Consider the following 17,392-nt stretch of genomic DNA (forward strand, 5'->3'; position numbering starts at 1 on the left):
TTTAAATGTTACATCTGTTATTTTGAGTTTAGTTTAAACGGTATTTGGTCATTCGTGATACCAATGATGATGACGGACCGAGTCAAGACGACAAACACACATTCAGTCCAATCAGAGCTTTCTCTTTGGTGGAGCTACATCCATATTCGCCAATGAGATTCTAGTTTTGTTGTAGAAAGTGTCCAATCACAGGCAGTGATATTGTGGAAGGGGCGGGTCGTTTTCTCCCTTGGCTTTGCCCAGTCCGGATGTTCCCCAGTAGCGAATAACGAGCAGCAGTGTGTGAATGTGGCAACCGAGGTAGACAGGGAGGGGTAGATAGACTGACCAGGCTAGGTTTTTTTTGTCTTTTGTCTTTATTTTTCTTTTCACACAGAACCAAGTGTTTACAGTCTACGTTACGCCACGGCGGTGAACTTGTTCGTGGAGCAGAAAACCCGGCCGCTGCTGCTTTTCTTTGGGACTAACCGTTGTCGTTGTAAAAACAGCCCAGAAGAAAGAAGGAAAGGCAGAAACAACATGGGGCGATAATAAAAAAAGAAGGTGTTGTGAACCGACGATGACTCTCTGGAGGATCCGTGAAGCTTATTTATTTTTATTTATTCCCTTTCCCTTGTGTCCCTTTTTTGTTTTATTTTTACATTTTCTCCCACCTAGCTACTTTGGGAGCTTGTTCTCTTTTTTTTAAGGAAAAGGCAACGGGATACGTTACAAGAGGACTGAAGGATGGACCAAGCCGGCATCCTGAGAAAGTTTATCCAGGGGGTGAAGGCCATGAGCGAGGGGGACGAGGAGAGGGGAGAGGACAACTTCGGCAGCGACTTTATGGTGGGTCAAAATTTACATGCCTCCTTTGCCTTACATCTATCTCAACCCGACCTCTCTCCCTTCATAATTTCCACCTTTTCCTCCGTACCGACCCTCCATACCCCCCCTCCTCCTTCCCGTCTCCTGGTTCCCTGTATCCCCCAGGAGGTGAGGCAGGGGCGGCCACACTGCCCTCTTCCTTTTCCTCCCGTTTCCAGGCTTTACATGGCGGCCTAGCATTGTCTCCCAAACCACAGAAACACCACCGGCTGCTGCTTCTTCAAAATACACAGACAACAACAAAACAGGGCACGTTCACGTCACTGTCCAGCCGCGGGCTATTTTTTACATGGCGTTGCTGGGATAGCTTAGCTTGGAGGTAAACGCCGGCCTTAAGTGCAGTCATGGTGGCTTGCTGTCTGCTAACCATGCCAGAATGTAAGGATACAGTAGTATGATTCATTGTCCTCTCTGATACTCAATATGCAGTGACTATCCACCAGGCAAACTCAGCTCAATGGTATGAATGATCTCCTATGGTGTACCTGTAGTATTCCTGCACATAGGTTTGTTATAGTCTATTGCTTAAGCTCTCTATGAAATATCTTTAGTAAGACTACAATTGCTTATTTAGTATGAGTTTTGGGCAGATGTGTACCGTAGTGGACATCTGCCATCGCAGTACATACTGTACTACAGTGCAGATAAAAGTACATATAATGAAATTTTAACCCAAAGACAGTTAAAGCAATACCTTTATTTGCTGAACAACATTTGCTCGAAGCACTCAGGCTATCCTATGCTCATTGATCTAAATAGGGTGGACAAAATATTAGAAACACGTGTAATGCAATGAAATTCAACAGCACCACTAACTACAGCCTCCAAAATAACCATGAAGGTGACTCAAGCCAGTTTGAACTAAAACTGAACATTATAGACTTAATGAAGGCTGGCTTGAGTGCAGGGGTGTTGTATTGGACTGTATTAGTTTTTGTGTACCTAATAAAGTGGCAACTGAGTGCATATATTCGCCCAGACTAATTTTACAGTATTTTGTTATACAGTCTTTCATGTGGAAAGGGTCTCTCTTGAAGTGAAAGAGAGACGCGCGTTGTTGAGGTGACATATTTTGATAGCATATTTTGTTTGCCTTATGGTGACCGCTGACCCGCAGTCATAAGTCTGCCCACACTGCATCACTGGATGTTATTGTGCTGCAACTCTGGACTCAAAATAGGACACGTTCCAGGCTTGTGAAATAGCTGCAATAGCCACAACAGGAATGGCACGTCTATAATACCACTTGTGTCATCTTGTGGTCATTTTAGCTAATAGCTGCGATTAAGATGCATTAGGAAATGTAGTGCTAACTGGAGGATACATGCACATTTCATTTGCAAGTGTAAGATTAATGCAACTATTAGTAAAGCCACTAAATGAACCAGATACAGTAGGCCTCAGTTACTGTTTTACCACTTGTGGCAGCAGAAGGTGGGTTTCAGTTTCTTTTATGATTCACATTATGTTCCAGGGAAGTTCAGTGTCTTGATTTATTGTTTTGCAGTTTGATTGTTTAGGAAAGAGACTAATTGGCATAAGAGCGGTTAACTTTTTCTCCTTTTGCCTACAGTTCCAAACACACACACACACGCACTCCATTCTCCTCACTTCCCTACTTCATGCAAGCTGCTTGCTGGAGCTTGCAACATTCTTTCTTGGCCCATTTCATAACATTTTGTCCTGGCTTTAAAGCTGGAGGTTTATCAACTCCTGGGCACACTTTGGATAAAAGCTGCACAGTTTGACAGGCCTCTCTCGCTGAAATTAGGTACATCTCAAATTCTGAAATAAGGAATACGCTGTGTATTTGTCCAATTGTGTGCTGATGACTTGGTCTGTCCTGTCCTGAGCATGTTTCAGAAAACAGGGAGGTAGCGGATGTTGCGCAAATCCAGACTACGAGGGGCGTTGGGCTGTGTGAGAGGCATTTAGGAAGTGCTTTATGGATGATAGGGCAAAAGGAGCTGGGCCTAGTCAGCCTTTGTCTTATTTATAGGGCATTCCTTTCATAATGCATGTCATCAGATGTAAAACAACAGGTTGGAATAACTGTCAAGTAGAATCTGTACTTTTTAAAAATTGTTGTTTTTTTATTGGCTGCTGGTTCCTCTTAATCTTAAAGTCTCCTTGTAGAGTTGACTGGGTAAATGTAGGTTCTTCTTTTAGCAACACCACACTTCTCATTCATAACTTTATACACATCCACGCCTTGTCAAACTGCCCCGCTACAACCGCAGTCCTCTGCTGCTGTACACTGGGAGGATCTGTAGGCGAGGGGGCCATAAAGCTTGTTGTTGAGGTAGAAAAGAGTCTTCCTTTATTAATTTTTATGACAAAACATCCCTCCAGCCCTTGTGGCTACAGAAAATGGCAGCCTGAAAACCCCCTTTAAAACAAGACATCACTGACTGCTTATCCGCCTTGATTATTCATGTGATATCTGTTCAGTTTCCTTTCAAATTAACTTAATTGCCAATAAACACGATTCGTTTCTGTAGTGAAACATATTTCCTGTTAGCCTTTTAGCTATCACACATCCCTCCACACAATAACTTGACTATCAAGCAGCTCATATAAACGTCACGTCTGGGCCGTGCAAGTGCTTTGATTTGAACGATTTCTTTATTCATAGTAATCAGGCAAACTTGCTGAATATCCGCTTTATGGCATTCGTGTAAATGGGGCTTCCAGCCAAATTTGCTGGCAACATCAGCCAGTGAATTAAGAGTTTCATCTAAATTATTCAGCAGACATACCAGCTTGTAGACAGGGTAACTTGTTCAGATTGAGCACGGGTGGGCTGTGTGCCAGTGCACCAAGCACAATTGAGACTCATCAGCCACAGCCAACATGTAAGTAAGTGCTTTAGCTGGTTGCTACTAGTCGGTTGTACTAGTTTCGAGCCTCTCACGAAGCTTTCAATTGCTGGGGTCATTCTCACAATACCACAAGTGCATGGGGTGTGCTCCTTTGCACACTGAGTCACCAGAACACCCTGACATAACACCCACTTTAACTGCCTATTGTTGTTTATATATAGAATGTGTTTTATAGGCATAATTACAGTGCTCTCATAGGGTAACGAGTCAGCGATTATATGCTTTGTTCAGTACTCCTTTTCAGCTGTTTGATGAAACAGAGGCACTTCGAATGTCCCCAAATGTGCGAAATGTCTTGTTCTGGTATTCTGTCGTGATCTTATCATGTCTGAACCCCCCATAAACATTTTTGTGATTCATTTTAGCTGTCAGAAATAGTACAGGGCGGTGATAATTTTAGGCATTTCATTTAGCGGCATTCATATGGAGACACATCAACAACTGATCTAATTACACGGCACATACTGGTGCACATGGCACGAGTACATCAGGGCCTCCCATGAAGTGCAAAGAGACAGGGCAGCACAGTCCAGAGTCTGGAGTTAAAGGTGTAAATTGGGCACATTTTTGTCATAATCCTAGTGCCATAGTAATCAAAGAGGTAGATTACATGCTACTATCTACTCTCACAAACATACAGCATTATAGCCAGTATGCCTATAATTTCTTCCTTGACCCTCCGCCTTTTTCTGGTGAGTATATGACAGAGCATGTTTTAAAGCTGAACTTAACAGCTCTGCATGTTGGTTAAAGCCAAATGGCAGTGAGAACTCTGGTTAACTATTCAAAAGATTAAAGCTTCAGCAGTGATATCATGCAGCATGTCATCAGTAAAAGGCACACAGTGTGATCATTTTAACCAATCTGGTCTGATGATGATGCCTTAACTCAAAGGGATACAAATGGGATGAAAGGCAAAATATGTACTGCTGAGTCCTGGATTCTGCCTCATGACGCAGGTTCTGCAAAATTGGGGCATCTGTGCAGTCCCTGGTTCCACAAAAACCAAACAATGGCAATCTTACTTGTTTCACAAGGGTGGTTATCAACTGACTCTGTCAACCCACGACTTTCCAAACCAGCTATTAGCGTGCTTATGTAAGAGGATCAGAGTTTTTATAACAAATAGCCTGTTACAGAGGCAACATTATGGACAAATTCAGAGAAGATTTAAGAGAAGATGAGGCATTTGGGAAAAAAATGTCCATTGCAGTGTAAGAGGTAATATGATTTGAAGATAAAAAGAAACTGTATAAACACATTATACTAAAATTGGCAAAGGAAGTCATCCAAAAGGTTGTCAGTAAAAAGAAGAAATGTACTGAGTGTCTGTCTGGTGGAAAGAAAAAAGTGTATTTTTTAGGAAATGAAGAGTTTAAGTAAACCTGAATTTATTGTAGAATATAAGGCAACCCTAAATATCAGATGGCACCAGCTACATTATTAGCTAGCAAGCTAGTCAGCGTTACAAAAAAAAGCACATTTAAGAGCACACAGTGCCATCTACAGAGTCCTGTATCATGACAGACAACAAACCATCCTGCAATCCTTTGACATTGTCCTTTTTATTTTACCAGAGAAGAATTGTATGAAATGAACGATAGCTTCTTTGTGTTAGACCCTGCAGCGTGTCAGCGTGTAGTTGGACATGGACGCTCAGCGTGGGTTTACTTTGCTGCCTTGAGAGAATCATCCGATCTTGACATTTCCATTCAAATAAATTGAACGAGGCACAAATTTTTTGTCCAGACCCTTCCAAAGTTATACAGCTGAATCACAAATCTGGCTTCATGGAACAAGCATAACTGTTCTATGGGCGGAGCACTGACTCGGAGACAGCATTGTGCGCTTCAGTTTTGATGTGTCACTTCCTGTGGGCAGAGAGAGTGTCTGTACTCAACACAGACTTTCATTTCGGCAAAGAGAGAGAAGAGTACAGAGTTTCTCTGGTTTAGCAATGTAGAGATCCTCTTCTTTATGCAGACACGCCTTCTCAATTTGATTAGGACTTGACCTGAGTTTAACTTAAGAAGCACATGCAGTACTGTAATAGTATGTAGGTGACAGTTGTACTAGCGCATTAAGTGACATGGAAAGAGTATAGAGTTGAGCTCAAGGTCAGGTTGATTGAAGACACAGCTGTTGATAGACATACAAGCTTTGGGGATTGAGCTTGTGACCTCTGTGTTATGGGAAACCTTCTGTAACTAGCAGGCCACCACACGTCCTGAAAAAAACATGCTATTACTGAAGACTTTTACCCGAAATACCTCACAGTGTTGTACATTTTTGCAGGCTTGTCCCTCGTAGCAGTGGATCTCCAAACTCTGGCAGTGTGACGATAGAGTTGCAGAGGACATGAAATTTAACTTGTTCAAAGTCTAGCTTGTTGACGAATATGCAGCTTAGAACAAATTTCTTTAAACACATTGCAATTTTGGTGTCTGTTCATATGCCAGGTTGCCCCCATGGGGCACCTGAACAGACGTCTGTATACGAACAGATGCCTGGATATTATGGGATACGGGCCAGGTATGATATGAGACGAGACACTTTAAGTGTCTTTTATGGAGGTGTAAAAACCAATTCACAGGTTCAGCAAATGTAGCTACAAAGTGGCTTAAGTTGGAAATGAGGAGATGTAAAAGGAGCATGATGTAAAGACAGGAAATAAAGCACGCAGCTGGAAACAAAATGAAAAATCTGTGTGATCTGTTACCTCTGTGGCGTGTTGACTCTGTCATCGCACCAACTTTCGTATTGTTTCTGTACCTGCTTTTGGGAACACCGAGCTCAGCGCTGTAGTCTAGACAGGGTTTAGAAATAAGAGATCAGCCTCTTTGTACGTGTGTGTTCCTGCCCCACCTTTGCAAGTAGATTACTCTGGAGCAGCACATCAAAGAAAGCGAAAAAGTGCAAACACACAAGCTTCTCTAAACACGTGTCCTGTCGGGCAGACATAAAACACTCAGAGGGGAGGCAAGAAAATGAGATGTGACAATTTCTAACATGCTTGTGTGTGTGTGTGTGTTCTTGTGGCTTTGTGTTGGTGTGTAGTAACAGTTTCCACTGTCACCAGGGGGCTTCCCCTTCTCCTTTCTGAGTTTTGTACGCGCTTGCATGTTAGTGCCTGCACACACACACACACACACACACACACACACACACACACACACACACACACATCTGAGCCTGCAGCACATTATCTGGAAGCCTTTATGTCTTATGTATTATGCAAGTCCACACACACACAAACATACACACAAACACCTCACTGGTCAGGGATGCAAGGACCCCGCATGGTAAGCTAGTGCCAGCACATAGAGTGTGTGTTTTCCAGAGGAAGGTGGACTTGTGTGTTTCAGGAACTTCATGCAGAAATTGTTCAGAGCTGTCCCAGATTAACTCGGCTAAGACAGTCACACTGATGGAAGGGTAGGAGAGTTGTGACCAGATAAACTTTGTTCATAATTGCAAAAATGGTGAACGTACAGCCCAGGTTTTAAGACTGAGCCTGAGTATGTTAATATGCACAGCATGCATGTATTTTCTGTACAGTCAGTGATGCCACATGCACATAAAGTTGAATTTTGAAAAAACATATAAGACTCTTCCTCTTTCAGGTGTGGAAGTGAGCCCTTATTATCTCTCATTTCATGAAATATTGCAACACCTCTTCTCATTTCCAAACTGCTTGGATCTTGTGCTGTTGTTTGTGGTATGTTTGTCCTGCTTTCAGTCTAAGCTGCACAAATTTCAAGATGAAGTTCTATCGGCTTGGCTAGCGTTTGCAATAAAGTATTAATCGTTTCCATATTAAAATGCATGACTTTTGCTACTTTCACGTCTAGTGTCCACACTACGTTTTTAAAATAGAGACATTGGGAAAATGCTGCTGACCCAGTTTTAGTTTGAAAACTTTGGCATTGTGTTGTAGTCTGGACTGGTGGAAATGGAGTCTTTTGGGAATGCTGACGCGCACGTATGTTTGGCTTCCTGATTGGGTCTTATCAGTGATGATTCGCCCATCCCTGATTCGTCATGACCCTCTTCTGGAAGAAACTGAACGACATCAACCGATATATACACATCTATGAGCCTTGACTACTGATGTTTAATCCAACATGATTAATGAATTACAGGTGTTGCTGACTTTGTCTCTGCTGGCAGCTGTTGTGCAGTTTAAGTCTTCATTATATCATGCTACTACTGCCGACATGAGCAAGAGGCAATCAATGAACGCCCGCATGTGCATGCTCAGTGTACGTTAATGGTCTTGTGATGCGTGCTTTCAGGCATGTTAGTCTGGACAGAGATTATTTTTGATGCAGTGCTAAAACCATGTTCTGGATGAAGATCCTTTTTGTTCTAAAATGAAAATGTATTGGTGTGGATGTAGCCTGGGGAAAGTAATACACTAGTTTTGTAATGGGGTTTAGTTTCTGGTAAAATCTGCCATGATGGTTCTCTTCTGCGCCATCTTCCGCTGGTTAAAAAAATGTGTGTTTGTGCTGCTGTGTGCTTTTATTAGCTTGTTTGTGTGCGTGGGTGCAGCGGGGTACACTGCAGGGGTCGGCTGCTGTTTTTGTGACTGTGTGTGGCAACCACTGTAAGCCCGCCTCGTGTTACTGTAACAAGACTTCCCAATTTCTTTTGGTGTCACAAGCTTCCTTCTTTCTCACCGCCCCCTCCCATGGCTTAACCCAGATACCAGCCTCTTGCCCCTAAGCCGGGTGTTTCTCAGAAGAGACACAACAGAGTATTTCCGCTCTGAAGTTTGTGTGTGTTTGTGTGGAGGACTAATCTTGACTCTGGCCACTCACAAACATCATGCTCGCATTCATGTACACACACACACACACACACACACACACACACACACACACACACACACAAACCTGTTAGCAGCATCCATCCTGCTGAACTGTCTTTGAGGTAGACAGGTACCAAGGAAGAAAAATAGCTCTTGGGACCAGTGGTGTATTAAATTATTAGAATGTCAGTAAACGCACACAAAGATGTTCAGATTTGGGGTCGAGTGAGAGAATCAGGCTTGTGAACACAACGTCACCAGTTTGACCCACCATATGAGCTGTGAATATCTGAGCAGGGAAGTGATTAATACACACACACACACTACACTACTAAGCACGCACTAAACACACAATGAGCTCCTGTCCCAGATGATTGGGATTATATGCAGTTTGTTCACATCTGCTTCCTGCTGCAGGCCTCAATCCAGAGGGGGATATTACCACCAGGCAAATACCGGTAAATGTTAACTGTGTTTGCTTGGTGTGGCGGTGAAGTCAACAATTTTAACTGAAATTCAAACATGTCAAACTTCTCAGGTTGAGCGTTTTGGCTCCAGAAATGTACCCGGCACGCTGTGTTTTTCTGTGTTTTCTGATGTCCAGAGTATATTTTTTTAGAGGGTGTTTGTGATTTCAAGCTCATTTCAGAGATGCAGATGATAGTATGGAGAGAGGGGATGTGATCCTCACAGGCAGACACTTTTGAAACCCTGATTGAAAGTTGCACAACTGATAGCCCAATATGCTCTGTGTTTTTGGATCCCTTTTTACAAGACATAATTTGAAGCTTATACTGGCCATTGTGTTATTGTTTTAGTGTCCATTCATTGGCATTTTTTGTATCATACAATATGATATCCTGTCGTACTTTCTCAGTTGAATTTCATACCACTCTACAATCGTTGTTCCATCTAGATGTAGTGCAAATTTTAACTGAATTCCCAGGAAATCAGCAAAGAAGAATATCCAAATTGATGTGTTTTCCATATGTGTTATACTAGTTCTAGTAATGCAATTAGGCACTTTTAGGTAAACAAAAACAGGACTAATTCTCCAGTGTGCTTAAACCATTAAAGTAGAAGAGGGCGCAGCAAGGTTATGTAAGGAAAATGGTGCCAGTCACACCTCAAACCATGGTATTTCATTAATGTTTGGCATTTTGTCTCTCCAGTGGGGTGGAGGCTTCCCAACATTTGCACTCTGGGCTTTTTTTTATGAAAACAGGTGGAGGAAACACACTTATTGTCTCGGATAACTTCACACACCTCAGCTGATCTTCTGAGACTGGAGCCTGAAGACGGTCTTCTGGTTGTCTTCTACTTACTTAACTCTGATCTGTTTCTCTAGTTGTCTGTCTGTCTCCTTTTCCACCACACTCTCCTGCTTTTATTCTCTCTGTCCGCTTTGTTTTGTCTTCTGTGAAGGCATAAACACACTGACTCATTATCCAAAGGAAGCTGTACGAATAGTTTTTTGTGTGTCAGTCTTTGTAAGTCCACGGCATACTGTACGGGTCTGTGTACTGTACATGCAGGGCTGAGATTCTGGGTGAAAAAGGAAGTGGGAACCCAGAATGTTGGTGGTTTTAAATGGCTGGTTGAAGAGGGTGCTGTCGCCTCAGGCCAGGTGTTTCCTGGGGTCTGTGTGACTGAATCTCCAACCACATACAAACAAGATGCATGCACAGCCACAAACACAGGCGGGTCAGGGGCTCATGCATGCACTCGCTGCGTACACACTTCTGTGTTAATGAGTAACTACCCTGCAGTTGAAATCTTTCTAGAATTTCAGCATTTTCAGGGACGATTGAGTTTCCCCTATTTTTAACATTACGCTCTGCTTTTTGTGCCATCACATTCACATGTGGAACTGCCGCCTGTGTGACTTGCACAACAGAATAATTCCGTCAGATGGTTTAGGAATTGAAAATGAAAGAGTGACAGACACAGAGAGAGAGGGAAGCCTGATGGCTAATTACAGGAAAGCACATTCTGCTTTGTGCCAGCGAATCATGCCCTGTTGCACCCCTACATGTGTGTGCCTTTGTGTTTGTGTGTGTGTTCATGCTGCTCATGCTATCAGTGGTCCACTGACCTATAATGGCCACGAGCCATAAAGTGGAATTGATTGCACAATGTGCGAGTGTGTGCATGTTTGCACGTGTGTACACAGCTTGCCAACTGATGCTAATCGGCGGAGGTTATCTTTGTTAGGAACTTAAGCTAATGAGGGGATCTGACGCACACACACACACTCACACTCACACTCACACTCACACACACCCACTCCCAACCCCTGACTCATGCTAGTGGTCAGGGTGGGGTTTCATATTATTTCCTTGGTGATTGAGCTTGATTAGTTATCTCTGCTACCTGATATTGTGACCTGTTCTCTGAATTTTTTTTTTTTTTTTTAACTTTGTCAAGAATGCACTTAATGGAAAAGTCAACATTTTGGAAATTGTTCTTATTTACTTAATTGCTCTCTATTACTGAACAATTTCCCAGAATGTCAAATTATGACTTTAATGCTGCTGCTGTTCAATGCTGATGTTTTTAAATAACCCCGTCCTTTTAAAGCTACACATTTTTTTCAGTCACTTGATCAATATATAATGCATTCAAAGCGTTTGGTGCAGTCACGTTTAGCTGTAGAACTAAATATGACTTTGCACTTTGCAGCTTTTTTTTGCTGATCTCGGACTTCAATGCCACAGAGAGAGAAAGTGAGGCAGCGAGAACGTCAATCAGGCTTATTGAATCGACAGAGGGAGAGCAGCAGAGTGACAGACTCATGCAGACCCTTTTAGTCTCCGTTCTGTAGCAGTGCATCTTTTTCCCCCGCATGCTTGCAGCGCGAGAGATGGATTTTTCTGAGAGCATTGTAAGGGGTGACCTATTTTAGCTTGTGTGTGTGTCTGCGTGGAGGTGACCGACAGTGCAACCTCTCTGCCACTAGCGCTCGACACCCCCACTTCCTGGCCACACACACACACACACACACACTAACCTTTTTTCCCAATGCTTCTGCAGGAAGAGCATATTTTCTGCCAATCAGTGCTCACTGCTCAGTTCAAGAAAGAGAATGTGTTTCTCTCTATGTGTGTGTTTGTATGTGTGTGTGTGTGAATTATTCAGTGTGCCAGGGAAGTACAGCAATGCTGACTTATTCAGCCAGGAGACAGAAAGTAGGTTAGACCCTCCAACAACTACATCTCTCGTTTTACCTCTCTCTACCCACATCTACCTCTCTAGCGCTCTTTCTAACCCTGTTGGCAAAATTTAATTTTCTTTTTCTCCTTTCTAATCTCCTTTTTCCACTGTCTCTCCATCTGCTTCTCTGCCCAGTAACTGCCCTGGCATCCCCGAGTAATTTTAGGCCAAGTCATTGTGAAGAAATGTGTTTGTGAGCACACAGGACTCGGTCGCACCCTTAAGGGGGTCTGTGAAGTCGGCACTGGGCTTCAAGGCGGCAACGCCCTGTGTGTGTGTGTCTGTGTGGCAGTGGAAGTCAAGGGTTCACAGGAAGCTGGGCAACTCAGTCATGCTGTTTGACTCCTCTGACTGATAGGAAGCAAGGAACCAAAGGGAATAGAAAGGTAGAAATAGAATGTGGAAGTAACGGGAGCAATGTGAGAAGGACTTTCTGTTATTTTTATCATTTTTAATTCTGATGCCAAATGAGATATTAAAGCACTGGAGTGAGGTACTGTAAAGTGTCATTTGCGATACATCAAAAACAGATCAAATCCAGTGTTATTCAATAAAACCAGCGTGGACAGATGCAACTGTGGCGCATGAAAACTCTGCAACCCCGTCTGTCCAACTAGTTGAACTTTTGACAAAGGCACAAGTGAACCTCACCTACTAACAGCTGTCCATCAGCTGTTAAAATTTGAGTAATACGCTTCACACGTTTTGTCGACACGACCACAACAGTGCAGCGTAGGTGGTTTCAGTGCATTCTTGTCTTTAAATGTGTGAAAACCGTAAAAAACCCTTTGAGAGTTTTCTAGTGTTTCAGTCACTTCCCTTTCCTGTGAAGAGGTGTGTTTCCTGTGATGTTTTCTACCTTTACTTTTGTGCTTAGGTTTTGATTACAGGTAGAACCACCTCATTGAATAATCCTCTTTAAAATTTGCTCCACCACTTGTTTTGCAGTTATTGATAAACTGGTAACTGATGTATAACAGATAAGATATGAATAGAGTACACTTGAGTAATGATAGAAACAAGCCCCCCCCCACTTCAGGATAGAGGCTAGTGCGAAGCGACAGAGTGTGTAATGGGAGCGTGTGAATGAACGGCAGAAACAAGGAATAAAAGAACCCATTAGCTTAGTTACCAAGAGCCTCTTAAAAGCCTTGGCTCTCCCTCCTTCCTGCGCTCCCCCTTTCTCTCTCCCTGTTCGCCTCGCCTTTGCTTTTTTCCCCCCTTTCTCCAAACACCCACATCTCCTCTCCTCCACTTCTTTCCTCTCTTTTTTTCCTCTTTGCCTTATACTCCACCTCTCTCGTCGGTTTGTTTAGCAGAGGTAGCAGCAGGCGAGGACACTCTCCCCCTCCTCTTTCTTTCTTTTGCATCCTCCGGGCATGCCCATTTTGTGTGTGTATGTGTGTGTATGTGTGTGTATGTGTGTGTATGTGTGTGTTTTACGTAACAGACAGAGGAAGTAAGAGTAATTAGAAACAGGGTCCGTCTGTGGGACCATGAGAAGTAAAGAGAAAAAGGGGCGAGACAGACAGTAGCTGGGTCTGCATCCAAGTTTTTTCTTATTTGTAATGATATATCAAATTATAAAAGCTGAACTGTTCGTGTGTGAGGTGTATTTTCATTTTTGATAATTTAATTGTCCGGCAAGTAGTAGTAGATATATTTTGCTCAGGTAGGCTATCAGCCTGTTGAGTGGTAAAATTTACTATCAATGGTAGTTCAAGAGTATTTTTGGACATTTTGAACTGGTGTACCTAAAATATCCGTTCACCACTGCCTCTCAGGAATGTCCCATCCACAGTTCTACTATTACACTAGAAATCAGACATTGCTTGCCCTCATTCAAGTGATGGCAAAACACACCCAACCTCCATTTAATTATTCAGTGCTTAAAATGGAATGCTTAAGACGTTTGCATACAACTCACTAGGATGTCTTAAAATAGCATGACAGCGTAGCCTCTATACTTAACTGCAGCCACAGGGTTGCACTGATGCAATTATTGACACAAATACTAATCTCCTTGTGTCAACTGTTTCCATATGCATTTTGGCTGCTGTACAAGTGGAGGTACAAAACACGCCAAGCCTGTCACAATTTTATTCTTTGAGCAGCCATTGTACTCTGTAATCTGTTGGTGATTTGTACAGTTGTGACATACTCCTAAAAATATACTAAAAAATGCTTCTTCTACAAACAAGAGGCATTTGTTTAACTCTGTAAGTGTTCGGATTGAGAGGGAGGGGTAAACCTGGAATTACAAGTGCTGAAATGTCTTTGAGCAAGGTAGGGATTTCGTTATTTTCAGGGCTTTATTCCTGTGGCTAATCTCTTGCAATTTGGTCTCATAATTATCCAAGTTGTGCTCTTGTAAAAACATGAAATCCTTTCCTAACTGGCAGCTGACATAGTCTGTCTTGTATAGATTAAAACAAGCGATGCAGAGCCAAAACAAATTATTGATTCGGTGCTACAAAATGTCAAAATGCATAGGCTTTAATGAGCAAATCGATTTGTACTTCCCCAGTTTGCTGTAAATGAAGTGAAATAGGCTATAAAGGGAAAATGCTTGTCATCATTACAGTGTTAGAGGGCACTTTTTCGTTCATGTTTGTTCCCACATAATGTGTTTTGTGAGTTGGGGGAATCACAAAACCATTACAAATCACTGTAGCCTGCCTACTCATTGCTGCTCATTGCTCATTGTGTGTCTTAAGTGTGTGTGTGTGAGTGCGTGCGTGTGCGCTCGCCCCTTCCTGGGCTCTGGCCCAGCACAGAAGCAGACCTCCGTTAGAAATGTAATTCACATGAGGCCAGAGGAGCTCTAATGATATTACCACACACACACACACAGACACAAATGAACACACACAAGCACATCTGTGTTGCCGCCCACAATCTCTGCATGCACCTCCTTTTCTCTCCCTTGTTTCCTCTCCCTCGCTTTCTGTCTGTCGATGTGTTTCACAAAGACGAGCGATGCAAAATGAATGCTGAAAAACTCTTTCTGGCTTTAGGGTGCTGCTAGTGTTAAGTGTTTATGTGTGTGTGCATCAGCAGTGTATTTAGTGAGTACAACAGTCAGCTCATCAGTTTATTAAACTGCCGAAGGCTTGGATCAAAACGGCGGCTTTCAGTTGTTGTAAATGTCTCTGCAGCAGAACGGAAGTGATGTTATGACAGGAGTGAAAAGAGAAGCAGGGACAGGAAGAAAAGTGTTGAGGCTTGAGAGTCTCAGGAAATCAGGATGTACAGTATTTGTCCCTGTCACAGTAACACGAGGAAAGCCTGCAGTCATTGCCAGAGAGAAGAGGTGGGACCATTTTTCACACGAGGCTCCAGCAGCCCGAACGCCCACGCTGACTTTCTCAGAGTCAGCGAGAGAGAAAGGGGAATTAGAGAGGCAAAAAGAGTGGAGTGATGTCTAGTTTACTCACTGTCTCAGAAAGAGTGAGCAAAGTGATTGAACCAACTGAGGGAATAAAAAAATAAGGCCTTTGAGAGCGATATCATGTGAATGCTATCAGAGTCGAGCAGCAGGAGTTTTTTTTAGGGCACAAAAGTCTTCGCTGTTCTTTTGAAGGTCCTTCAGAAGTTTCGCTGTGGCACTCGAGACCACAGCGAGTCGTGGATGCAAACGAGTCGCGCAGTGAAATTCACCTGTATCGCCCGTGAAGAACTTCTTTTCTGGACCGCAGTGTCTGAGGACCGCTAGCTGAGCTTTAACCTGCCGTCAGACCAGAGGCCGTGTAATTGTTCTCTTCCCATTAACTGAGTGTGTCTTCATCAGTGTCAGCTACTATTAGATTTGGCCACACTTAACTTCATGCACTTCACGCTAAGAGGAGCAGTGTGTGAGGAGGGTGCTGTGGAAGTAGTAGTGGTGTGAATGTTGAAGGATGAGTAATGTGTGTGCGTGTGCGTGGAAACCACTGTTTCCTGCACTTATGTAAGTGAGTAAATATATGATTAAAAAAAGCTCAATTTTTCATTGTGTGTGTGCTGTCAAAGAAAAGTACTCCCATCATGAGTGTAACCCGTGTTGCTTTTCCTCTGTTTGTAGGTCCATTTATACTTAAAAGCGATGCCATAAACATAAACATATCTCCTGTCATGTTGTTTATTCCAGCGGTTACGGCGGTTATCAACTAAATACCGGACGGAGAAGATCTACCCCACCAACGTAGGAGAGAGGGAGGAGAATGTCAAGAAGAACAGATATAAAGACATACTGCCATGTAAGTCCGGCACATTGCACAGACAGTCTTTTCCTCACAACGGACATTTTGACTTATCAAAGACAGGGGTATCCAACAACATGAACGATGGCTGCAAAACATTTATACGTGCATGCTTGCTCACTTTCAGGGCGTCCTTGCGAACTTACATTTAATGGAGCCATCGTTAATGATACGACCTGCACACACCTGTGCTGTTTCTGCTGTGACAGCAGTAGAAAAGCCGGACATATAAACACTGATCTGCCTGATCTGTTAGAGGGACGTGGGGATGTAATTTACAATTTTATGCTGATGATGGCATACTTTATGTCATGCTCCACATTAAAGTAGGCTCCTACTGGATTGGGGCGTCAAACTTCAAACACAAACAGAACTATACGATCACATCCTTTCTTTTTTTAACCATTTCACCATTCAGTTGAAGGCAGGATTTCTTTAGACTGCCTGGTTAAATATTAAAAACAGAGTAAAGCAGAGGATGCTGGGTAGAGACAGACAGTATGTTGTAGCAGGTCATTTAATGGTTTGTGCCTCACATACACACAGAGCTCTCGCTGTGCTTAATGACCTCAGGGGCAGCTTACATGACCCAACATCTGTCCTATTTTTTTTTATACCTTTATCCTCTTTTTCTCCTCTGTCCATGCATCCGTCAATCCATTCATTCATTAAGGCTTTTAGTGAATGAGCTGCTCATAAGGCAAAGGGAGAACTGGTTCATCTCTAACATATGTGCACTCATGCATGCACATACTTAGGAATGAGGATATTGCTGTGTGTACATTGACCTCATTACGTCCCATTTCTCTAGTTTATCCTCGTGTGGCCTCTCGTTTGTTTCTGTCTATATTCCATTCTATCCATTTTCCCTACACACACTACACCCATTCTATTTATCCAACTGTTTCTGAAAGTAGAAGCTGTTTAAAATGCAAAGTAAACATTTCTCCCCCCTGTTTTCTCCCCAGTTGATCACAGCAGGGTTAAGCTGGCATTAAAAACGACCAATCAGGACACAGATTACGTCAATGCTAACTTCATCAAGGTAAATAGCCGCTGAAATTGTTGTAGTTGTCTGTAGTTTGATTATAGTGTTATTCATATAAATATAGTCACGCTTATATAATCCTGAGATACAACTGTGAATCCTTCTGTGTGCATTCATTAATGTTGAGACTGATCTGACTCCACGGATTTGTGATCTCGCTGTCTCCCCATCTCTCCTTTCAGGGTATGGATGGCCCAGAGGCCTATATTGCAACTCAGGGCCCACTGCCGAACACTGTCATCGACTTCTGGAGGATGAACTGGGAGTACAATGTAGCTGTGAGTACGGCTCATTGGTGGAAAAGCAGGAGATGGATTGATAGAGAGCA

General features: G+C 42.9%; 1 protein-coding gene across 3 annotated transcripts in view; it reads left to right on the forward strand.

Annotated features, from left to right (window-relative positions):
- The first annotated feature begins 270 nt into the window (after positions 1-270).
- The window catches only part of ptpn12 (protein tyrosine phosphatase non-receptor type 12), a 43,373-nt gene continuing 26,251 nt past the window's right edge, over positions 271-17,392 (forward strand). For all 3 annotated transcript variants that reach the window (XM_041964173.1, XM_041964172.1, XM_041964174.1), the window contains exons 1-4: positions 271-828; positions 15,905-16,013; positions 16,985-17,061; positions 17,247-17,342. In XM_041964173.1, the coding sequence (XP_041820107.1) occupies positions 727-828; positions 15,905-16,013; positions 16,985-17,061; positions 17,247-17,342 (384 nt within the window). In that variant the 5' untranslated portion in view covers positions 271-726. The remainder of the gene's footprint in view (positions 829-15,904; positions 16,014-16,984; positions 17,062-17,246; positions 17,343-17,392) is intronic.

The sequence above is a fragment of the Chelmon rostratus genome, chromosome 22, assembly GCF_017976325.1.
Source record: "Chelmon rostratus isolate fCheRos1 chromosome 22, fCheRos1.pri, whole genome shotgun sequence".
Taxonomy (NCBI): domain Eukaryota; kingdom Metazoa; phylum Chordata; class Actinopteri; order Chaetodontiformes; family Chaetodontidae; genus Chelmon; species Chelmon rostratus.